Here is an 11,465-nt window from a genome sequence, read left to right as displayed (position 1 = left end):
TAAACTTACATCAGAATTAAATCTCAACTGGCAAATGTTGCATGATATGATTTGCTTTCTTCGATGAGGAAGAGGAACCCCGAATGTATGATTTATTACAGCTTTCTGAATCGGGTCCATCTGTAATGAGAAAAAAATACAACAAATAAAAATAAAGCTTGTCAGTTCCACTGGAATGTTGCCTATTTCACTAAAGAGCCAATCTGTACAGCTTCAATCTACTGCTCACATTAGAAAAGAACATTTTTATTGTAAGAAAAGGCATTTTTACTTTTTTGGAAAATAGATAACAATAACCCTGAAGCTCAGTATGATAAGGAAATGATAAAAGTACCCATCAGAGTCTGCATACTAAATGCCTTTCTCTTTTCTGATCAACAACTATTGCAGCTTGGCAATCCTTAAGTACAATTAAAGGTTTCTCAAAACTCAAGTTCTTGCTAATGCCAACAATCTAACACAGAACTAGTCTATACCATGATCTAAAAACAGATTTCAGAATAGACTTTGATAGCTGAGAAACTGAAAATAAATTACACACCATGATACAAATTTAACTGCTCAGTACATGTTGTATATTTTAGACTCTAGAAAGAGAATACACAAATCCTGGTTTCCAAGAATACATATGGCGCTTTTAATTAAGTCATTCAGCCATCATTTATTGATCACCTAATGTACACTGACATCCTATGTACATATTTAGTGGGTTTCAGAAAGTTTAAATCAGTTTATAAGTTTTCACTCCCCATCTCATTCCAGAACAGGACAAGCAACAATAAAACACAGTATTAGCAACACAGCTCTGCTAAAACCCACATCCCTTCACCAGACTTTGTGCTCTGGTTCATACCAGTAATTCTCAATTATTAGAGTTAGATGATCTACTTCTTATGTAAATTCTTTGGTCACGTCTTAAAGTTGTGATGAGAATTATATGTGAAAATTTATGAAACTGACTTTATATGATCAGCTCTATGTACATTAAGCAATCAATACATTCTGACTACTGTATTTACTGTATTGCAGCACATGTGGTGGTAAAAGGTAACATGACCCTCACATTCCTGTAGTCATTGTTGGTACTCTTTCCATTTCTCATATGGTCAAAAAACATTTCAAAATCATTTCAATGTCATATATATCACATATATTGTATGTGATATAGTGGGTTAACATATATGCTATAGAATGATAGACATTATATATCATCTATCACATATATTGTTATATATGTAAATATGTTATATATAATATGTATATCTATGATTTCTGTTGAAGGTGTATAAACAGAAATTTTTAACTGAAAGCTCTTGTGATAGTCCTCATCTTGGCTTGAGATAACTCAAAATGATTGTACACATACACACACACACACACACACACAAACACAGCTACAAACATGTATAAGAAATAATGACTAATATTTAGCTTCTGTTACATATTATAGTTAATTTCCCTAAGTAAGAAATTGATAAATTGCATTAGCTCTTGCATATTTCAAATCACTGGACTCAGTTAACTCATAGGCTCTCTCCACTTACAGATAGGGGAAAGTTTCTGTCCTGTATTAATTCCTCCTTATTATGTTGTCTAGGAATGTTTAATGTAGCCTTCTAAATAACAACTGCAGCAATAGAAATCACAGCAGTGAGATTCATTAGAGTGCCTTCTAGATGCTACACACTGGGCTAGTTGTTTGCACATTTGACAGTTAACAGTGGCCAAGAGGAACTCAAGTGTGTGTGTGTGTGTGTGTGTGTGTGGTGTGTACATTTTTATGTTCCACTTTCCTTTAAACTTATCTGATGTTAATCCTTGCCTAGATTCTGGGTGAAACTCAGGCTGTCCCTTTGATTTTTATGTACACTTCCAAGAATGAATAAATTGTAGGAATCCTTCCTCACTTACTACTGAATTCTATCTTACTGTCTTTTTGATCACTTTTATTTAGGTGTAATTTTCATGCAATAAAATTCACCAATATTAAGTGCACAATTTAATGAGATCTGATGAATGGATGTAGCTACAAATAATTATCAAACAGAACATTTCCACTGCCTGGAAAAGTGTCCTCTGGCTCCTCTGTAGTCTATGTCCGCCCAGCACTCCCAGTCCCTGAAGCTGCTGATCTGCTTTCTGTCACTGGGATTCTGCCTTTCACCCTTGCTGCATATTTCACTGCATTATTCCTTTGTATTGCTGAATAGCATTCCTTTGTATAATACATTAAAAATGCATTTATACATTTTCCACTTGATGGACATTTGAATTGTTTGTTGAAATTATTATCTTTTCATGTCTTAACAGTCTAAACTCATTTTAAATTCAATTCGGTGCCTTAATCCAAATATTAAAAACAAATTTAAAATTACAGTATCTCATGGACCTGTTAGATGGTAGTAGTGTGAAAGGTTGCAGAACATGGTTCAGTATGGTTCTCCGTACATAACGCCATGATTCCATTTGAACCAAGGTTCCAAACTTTCCGCAACCCCACCTCACCTTTACTTTCACAAAACCGAAATTAACAATGCACAGAGCTAGAGCCAGCTAGGAGCTATACAAATGTTTGTCTTCAGGTCTTTTCACTAGCTCTCATTGACCACAGGGTGATTCTAACATCACTTTTAAAATGCCACTAAAACTTCCACAACAACAGCTACAGAGTCATTTTCCTTTCAGCTATAAGCTGAAAGAAAAAAGCAGAAAGAGGTCATCAACTTAGAGGCAGTTGTGTCCTTGTGTTCTGTTTGAGTGTCCTGTGCATTAAAAAAGGCCGATATCTTTCAGGGAATAAGGTAAATTATACCTACAACTCATTAAAGAATATTCAAATTCTCTTTTACTCTGAAATATAAATATACTGCATATTTATATCAGAGATGCTTCCAGAAAATACCTAGTGCTGAGTTTTTGTCTTATTGATGAGAAAGATATTATTTTGGTCTTTCAATTACACTGGAAAGCAGTGACTGCATTCAATCCAAAATTGTGTAGGAGGTATTTTGAAACCAGACACTTCATGCAAATGTGACATATTCTCCAGATTAAATTCTTTTGTTTGAATTGAATGATGTGCTGATCACTGTGGCTATAAAATGAGATTCCAAAATGCAAAGTGGTGTATTCTTCAGGAACACATTTTATTTCCCAGTATACTTAAGGAAAAAAACTTTACAGAATTATATTTTACACATATATTTCTCAAATCATAAGTATACTACCAAAGTTAATGATTTTTTATCATTTTAGGAATGTAATCCAACAGAATGATAAGTTTAAAATTTTATTAATTAAAATACATAACAATCTGAGATATTATATATACATGTTTGTGACCATTTACAGTGAGCAATTATGAAACAATGATGTCTAAATAGTATGCAGTTCCATTGTTAAATGCTTCATTAAATGATATTACAGGCTGTGTAACTAAAAGTAGCATCTACTATCAAATCTAGGAACATATGGACAGCTAACTTGATCATTTTGCCTAAAGTTATAATTATTTAGCATTATAATAAAATATTTTGCTTAAAAATATTTTAACATATTTGTTAGTTCTTCCCCTATGAACCAGTAGATCTATTCTATCAAAATAATCATATTCTATTGTGTGTGTGTGTGCATATTATCATCAGGAGTTTCCCTGCAAAATTAGTTGAAAGTGAGGCCAATTATGTACGGTAGACCAGAAAAAAGAGATTTTGGGGTCAAACAGGTTGGAGAAAACCCTGGTACTAGAAGATATTAATGGTACACAACACAATATTAAAATCTTGGAGATATACTACTATAAAAACACATAATTCATAATTTCTAAAATACTATAACCAATGACTGGCTGCTGTTTTTTTTTTTAATTTAGCATGATTATCACTGTATTTAGTTTAGAAAATAGTGATCTGAGAAAAGAAAATCATTTTAAAAATATGAATCAAATGTAAAGGTTTCTATAACAGTAAAGACATTAAACTAAAATGATACATAGGAATCTGATGCCTAAGACTTTCAGACACATCCCACCTAAGCTACGCAGCGTTGAATTGAAAACTATTCTACATAATATTTTATGACGTATTTGTCTAATTTCTAAATCAGAGTATCTTGACTAGCAAAATTCTAAATCTATTATCCAGTCCCCCAATACAGACACACCAAAGCAAAGAAAGCTACACTACCTATTGATATGTTTACTCAAACTCTACTAAAATTCAATTTTAAACTCAGCCTGTGGCCTTATTTGAAGTTAAATGAATATGCTTTTCTTCACTTCAGGTTTCAAGACCTTTGCATTTCTATCTAAGCCCTAGGCTTTCACCACTTACCCTCTGGGCATTCTGCTAAATGGATTTATAAATAAGCATGCAAGGGGAATGTCTCAGAGACAAAAGTAGCACCTCTAGATTCTCTTCTCCAGGATGTTTTGCTTTTCATTTTCTGCAAGGAAGCAGTTTAACCTTAAGTTTACATTTCCTATTCTAAGAGGCATCTTCTCTCTGTAGTCTATTATTATGTGGTTTTCATCTTTTAAATCAAAGAATAAGAACTTAAATGCCAAGAAGTTTAGAAGTCCAGAAATATACAAATTGTCACTTCTAGCTGATATTTCTATATAATAACGGACAGTGACAATAACTGTAAAGGTTACACCTAAGGACACTTACTATGTGTTTGATGGTGATAAGCATTATTTCTCTCCTAACCCACTGACTTTATTTTTTGTGGTTGTTGTTCTTTCCCCAATATCACACAAGTAGCAGGCGGCAGAGCCAGCTAACACCTACCAGCCTCTCACTCTGCCCCTGACTCTCTCTGGTGCCATGGTCAAACTCTGTATTGTACATCAAATGCCTACCAATCTGTGGGTTCTCATGACACACACATGCTCACCAGCTTGCCAAATGTGAGTATGTGTGGATATTTGTGACTTCCTAATTACTGTGACTCTAAATGGAGGGCCTGATATAAGTCAACCTGGAGTTAGTAAATTTTGTTTATATTACTTATATTTACGCATTAGAAAATAAAAAAAAACCTCCTAACAATGACAGTCTCAAATAAAAAATCTGTAATTTTTTCCTCTTTTTAAAATGCATATGTAACTTACACACATAAGAGTGCATAACATGTAAGTGTATCACTTTTCAATTTTTAAAATACATCACATTTCCATGTTGCCACCATCTCAATAAGGAACATTTTCAGCACTTTAGAGGCTTTCTGCTCCTGCCCAATTAATAAAACCAGTAGAAACTGCCATTATGACACCACCGTGTATTATTTTTTGCCTACTTTTGCTCTTCATACAAACATAACTTCACAGTATGTACAGTATTCTTTGTGTCTGGCTTCTTTCATTAAAAATTGTATCTATGAATATTGTGTTCAATGTCACCTCTATATACTATTCTATATATTGATGGACATTCAAGATGTTTTCTACTTGAATTTTTATAAATTTATGCTACTATATTTCTGAGCATGTGATTTGTTGGATATAGTAGTTGTTTCCCTGATGTACATATCCAAGGATGAAATTCCTACATTGTCAAGTATATACAGGTAAAGATTCAGTGCATGCCACTAAAGAAGTTTTCAGATTCTTTACTATAATACTGCTATGCAATTCTGGCACTAACTATCCAGAGTTAGTGTAGATTCCATAGGTTACAGACACATTTGCCAGCAAGAGTGTCCTTATTTCAGTACCCAACACAAGTTTAGGGGCCCTTGAGCCAACTGTACTTCCGACAAACTAAATACAAATTTGTGGGATCTCATAACCCATACTTACTAATTTGCCAAAATGAGTTATACACTTCAAAAAAGCACTATACTTAGGAAAGACTATAGGATATGAATTCAGGGAAATTGTTTGGCATTGTGTAATTGATAAGTATGAAAACTGAAGTTAAATGAAACTATTATTTTAATATATTGTGAGGTGAAAGGAAATTGTGCTATGCTTAAAATAATGTAAAATTATGCATTCAGAAGTACACATCTCTTTATTGAGATGGTGGCAACATGGAAGTGTGCATGTATTGAACAGTGATACACTTAGATGTTATGTACTTTTTTGTGTGCAAGTTACATATTTGTTTTAAAAAGAGAGAAAAATTACAGATTTCTTAAATTAGCCAAACAAACAGACCCACAGGGCAAGAAATAGAAAGCTCCCAAATACAAAGCTTCCACATCCTCTTCTGATGGAATTAGGATACATCGCCCTTCCTCTACCTTCCCTTCCTCTACCTTCCCATACACACAGGGCTTTCATGATTTAGTAAGGCCCGTTTGATATTGCAATTGGGAACCTGAAAGAACTCATTCTCCAGTCCTCTTGTATTCCTTGGAGGTTGGGGTGATATCAGTTGACACAAGGTCCTAATTCTCTAGTCACAGTCATGTGGCCAGTCTTCCTGATGACTGAACCTCATTCTGAGTCAGTCCCTGTATTATATGGGAAATTACAAGGTGCTAGTTAGAAGTTACCTTCTAAGAAACAAGCTAAATTGTTCGCTATGAAAGCTGCATATCTGTGTACTTCCGAGTGCACAAGTTTACACTGTTTTAACCATATATATCAGAAGAATACTTTCATTTAACTTAAATTTTCATACTTATCAATTAAATGAAGGCACACAATTTCCCTAAATTAATGTACTATAATTTATCCAACCAAACTTTGTTGTCTGATATTTAAGTTGTCACAATTTTAAACAGCACTAGACACATCATATGTATGTGTGTAACTCTAAGAACCACAACATTTTACAGCTGAATAGAATTTCCATGATCTTATTTTATCCTCTTACTGTAGTGGAAAAGGGACAATAAGCCAGTTTATCACTTGCCACTTTTAGGTTCTTGCCAATGTAACACTGAACATTAAATATAACTCTTCCTCTTTGTCCTCAAATAGGAAGTGATTAAGGCGGTGAAGATGTAGTTGAAATATATCTCATTTTACTTGCTAGCTGTTTATTTTAGCCTTTCAACACTTCTATTTTCTCCCTTCTAAAATGGGGTGACAAAGATCATTGTTGGCTTGTGCATGATAAACTGAATAAGTTGTATATGGAGCCAGTGCCATTCTGCAATATAGAAATCACACAGTAATATAGCTGCTTCTGTTACTTTCATTTCACAGCAATAATAACAAGTCCTACTATTTCTTTCTAGCAGCAGAAATGTGGAAGAATACAGATATGGCTCAAAGCATCTGTGTGATCCACATCCTTCCAGGAAGAGATAAATGAATTCAATTACATTAAGCTTCAAATTATTTTTGAAGAAAATAATAACATATACACTAAAGTAAACACATACATGGTGTGACATACTGCTCATGATGCCCTAGGGGTCATATCTTACTAGGTTGTCACAATATCTCTATAGTCATAGGATACTGTTTTTATTCCCATTTTTAATATGAGAAATTTTACGGAGAGACACATGAGATTAAGTGGATTAGGATTTCTCAACTAAGCACTTCCAGAGCTGTGATTTAAATTCAAGAATTCTAAGTCAAACACCTGTAATCTTAACCACTCCGCTATATTTAATAAGCAAAATAAAGTGTTTAATAAAAAAATGGAGAGAAAATGTTAAGCTCTAAATAAATCAAAGACTATATACTCCAAATAGACAAAGAAGCCTTAAAATCACTATGTAGAAAATAAATATCAATGGCAAATGGTCAAGGCTTATTAGGAGGTAATTCATAGAGAATAGCTGAGTGACCAGAGGATGTATAAAAATGTATTGTTTATCTATCATAAAACTGAAAATTAGAGTAACAAGAACTAAATCATCAGCAAAAATAAGTTTGACAACAGTAGGCCTTGTAAAGAACTTTGAAAAGTAGGAAAAGTTTGGTAGCATCTAGAAACATTGAAAATGAATTTAACACAAAACTCAGAGATTCAATTTCAGGAGGAAGGCTGGCTCATGTAGACCAAGGGCATCAAAGCGAAGTTTCCTGCAATCTTGTTTGTGTTAGCAAAAATTTTGAAACAACTTCAAAATTCTAGCCAACAAGAGAGAAATAATAAATGATCAATATACAAAAGTTACAAGGAACTCCTTAAATATTTATTTCAGCATGGAGAGATAAAAAAGCAAACTGTAAAAGAGTATCTATGACAACAGACACTAAAACAGTGATAAACACACATAAACAAAATATTAAGTAGGAAATTAGGATAGCACCATTTTCCCATTCATAAAGAAATAATGTGTCTAATGTGTCTAGGCAACAGCCATCAAGTACTGTTGATGAATAAAAATAGCCCAGAGAGCAGGTGACTCCTGAAGAATTGCAGTGTCATCTATGAGGGATTCTTGCCAAAGATATCAAACCTGAATGTGACAAGAGTCTAGATGTAATTACCTGCTTGCAGGAAACAGAAGGGAGGAGGAGGTAAAAGTCTCTACATCCATTAAATCAGCAAATTTCAAACTGTGGGAAACTAGAGAACCAATTACATGTCTTTTGAATAAATAAATACCTAGAAAATAATTGGGAAAAATACTTTTAAAAGACTTTAAAGATACTTTAAAAATATTTCAACAAATTCTACATAATAGGTCTTATATGGGTCTTGATTCTAATAAACTGAAAAATATCAGGAGAGAGGGAACATAAAACTATTTTTATAATAAGAAATTATATTTAATTCTTAGATGTAGTAACTAATGGTTATGTGTTTTAAAAGGTTATGATGATTTAGAGGTACATAGTAAAATATATACTGAGGAAATGATTACAACTGGGATTTGCTTCAAAATAATTGAAAGGATTTAGGAGGTAAATGGCTGAGGATATAGATGAAACAAGATTAGTGCTGTTTTGATAATTGCAAAAGCTAAGTGATGGATATGTAGGAATTCATTATCCTATTCTAGTCCATGTTGGTATATTTTGCAATTAAAAACAATAATAATCACACATACAAAAGTGTTATAAATTGTAAATGTATTCATTGATATATACAAGTAGGAGAATGAAAATATAAAGAAAGAAAAATTCCTAATTGTTGTTGCCTTTGAGGATCTTAGGATGGGACTAATGCAGTAACTAAAGGGGTCTGTAGCTATATCCATAATGTTTCATTTTTGAAAAAATATAAAACTTGAATCAAAATGATGGAATATTAACAGCTGTAGAACTGAGTAACTGGAGTATGGGTGTTGTCTATAATATCCATCATAATTTTTCTTCAATTTTTTTAAAATCTAAAGGTAAAGTACTAATCATTCATTATTAAATATGAGGCATAATAATTTGGGAAGATACCTATATTCATGTTTCTATGGGATTTGGATTGGTAGGGAATTTAACAGAAATATCACTTACCCAAGACTAAGACACAGCCTTGCACAGGGTTATGGTGGTGGTGGGGTGTTTAATGGAGATACATAAAGTCTCATGGTTTCCATACTTTTTCTAAATAGCAAAGGGCATACATGAGCTCACTTGACAAATTCATTCAACTAGTGGAAGGTTAGTTGAATGAATATAACAGGTTCATCAACCTATCAGTCCAAGCCCAAATCTAGTGATTTGATCAGTTTAAATAGAAAATGCAACATTTATAAGCCACATAAATACATTAATAGAAAAGATAGTTTTTCAATAGGAAGCTCAATTTTACCACCAGACTCAGGTTAAATCTGTCTTTTTAAAAAATTATTTATTGATTTAATTCTTTTATTGGTACATTTTAGGTATACAATATGTTTACATTTAAAATTGGGTGCTTGTACCTGTACTTGATGTATCTTAGTTCTTATTTTTTCCCCATTATCTGTGTGCCCTTCACCCCCTCCACCCTTCCCTATTTACTTTTCAGAACTCTTACCTGACCACCTTCAACTGGGCTAGGTCTTCCCCCTTACTTTGTACAACACTACAACACACCATCTGAAGATGTCTCTTGACTGGCTTGTCTCTCTTAAGGGAGTAAAGTCAAGAGAGGGTTGGCTCTCCTGTTCTTTGTATTATAGCAATTAGAGTGGCTCTGAAAGACTCAGTGTGTGTTTGAATACATGTGCTCAGTATGTGTTAAATAAACTGTACAACCTGAAGCCAAATATCAAAACTGTATCACACTTGCAATAGTATTAACAATAACAGAAAGCCTGGGTTTTCAAGGATAATTAGGCTAAGGAGACAGAGTTTATTAGAAGAAAGCATATAGGAGGATGATAGTCATATAATATAGGATACAAGATACTTCACTCTAACAGTAGAATCTGTGACAGTAACCCACCAAGAATAATTTTCTTATGATCTATTTTCACCTAACCAACAGAGAAATGGTTATCAGGTTCTCTCATCTACAACTTAGGCCAACATCAGGTAATTTTTTTCTTCACAACATTTTTTAAACAAAAATTAACACCTATAGTGGTCCACTGATCAGCTAAGGAGGAACTGATTTTGTTCAGAAAACCAGTGCTTCAGCAAAGACATTTGGATACTCTCCAAGTACTTAGGGCATGTCAAATACAAGAAATATTACATTGTCAGTAGATTTCTGCCAAGGCTATGTTCCTTAATGTTCTGAGAATAGGTTAATAAAGTAAAACACAGCAAGTTCAAAGTAAAGATTGGATGAGCTTGAGTGCATCTTAGGACATTATTTTTCTTAGAATCATTTATGTGCTTGACTTGTGTTCAAGCAATATCATGGTATGCCCACAGACACCTACACATCAAGATTTTGAATGGATAAATACAATTTGTCATTTTAACCCTAGACATGACTTTAGACATCATTTTTTGCATAGTTTCCAATGGGTAGTGTCAGTGATTCTCCCCAGTTCATATCCTCTGTGGTTCTTATTGCTTTCCTGGAACCTAGTGAGTATTCAATATGTAACTAAACTCTATATTTACTTTATAAATGATAAAAGCTACATTCTGAAAAAAAAAGTGTGAAAACAGCAAGATAAAAAAGGTTATTTCATCCCATAATGGACTTCCTTATTTGCTGTAAGATTTACCAAATGTGGGCACACATGGCAAAATCTCTTTCCCAGGCATGAACATCCACATTACCTTTCTGCAGAAGAGAAGTCAATGTCTCATTAGTCTTCAGGTTTGGTTTCTGAATAAAGTCTAAGGTAACTAAACACAAAAACTCCAGAGTTGGGACTTCACTTGCATGGAATTCTCAAGAGAACATAGCCTTATTGATTGACCAAGAGAATATATTTTAGAAATCCATGCTCCCACCATCTGCATCAGATATCCACAAAGACATCTGGGGGTAGGTCACTGAAATGTAGTCTAGGTATTGAAATCTGCTGTACCCTGAGTTGGAAATAAAGGTTAAGGCAACATCCTTGTGTATTTATATAACAAACTGTTAAATTTCAAGAATTTTTCCTTACTCTGAAATATGTCCTTTCTTCTTTATTGTTGTTAAATTTCTTTTGAAAAATCATAG

General features: G+C 33.4%; 1 protein-coding gene across 5 annotated transcripts in view; it reads right to left on the bottom strand.

Annotated features, from left to right (window-relative positions):
* Positions 1–11,465, bottom strand: part of Znf385d (zinc finger protein 385D) — a 1,018,268-nt gene that overhangs the window by 136,828 nt on the left and 869,975 nt on the right. For all 5 annotated transcript variants that reach the window (XM_087181476.1, XM_004864276.4, XM_087181478.1 and 2 more), the window contains one exon: positions 10–120. In XM_087181476.1, coding sequence (XP_087037602.1) covers positions 10–120 — 111 coding nt within the window. The remainder of the gene's footprint in view (positions 1–9; positions 121–11,465) is intronic.

This window comes from Heterocephalus glaber, unplaced genomic scaffold (genome assembly GCF_053883595.1).
Source record: "Heterocephalus glaber isolate CG9 unplaced genomic scaffold, H.glaber_assembly_v1.0 deba00001472, whole genome shotgun sequence".
NCBI lineage: Eukaryota > Metazoa > Chordata > Mammalia > Rodentia > Bathyergidae > Heterocephalus > Heterocephalus glaber.
The sequence above is the reverse complement of the archived record's forward strand: the minus strand, read 5'-3'. Positions and strand labels throughout refer to the sequence as shown.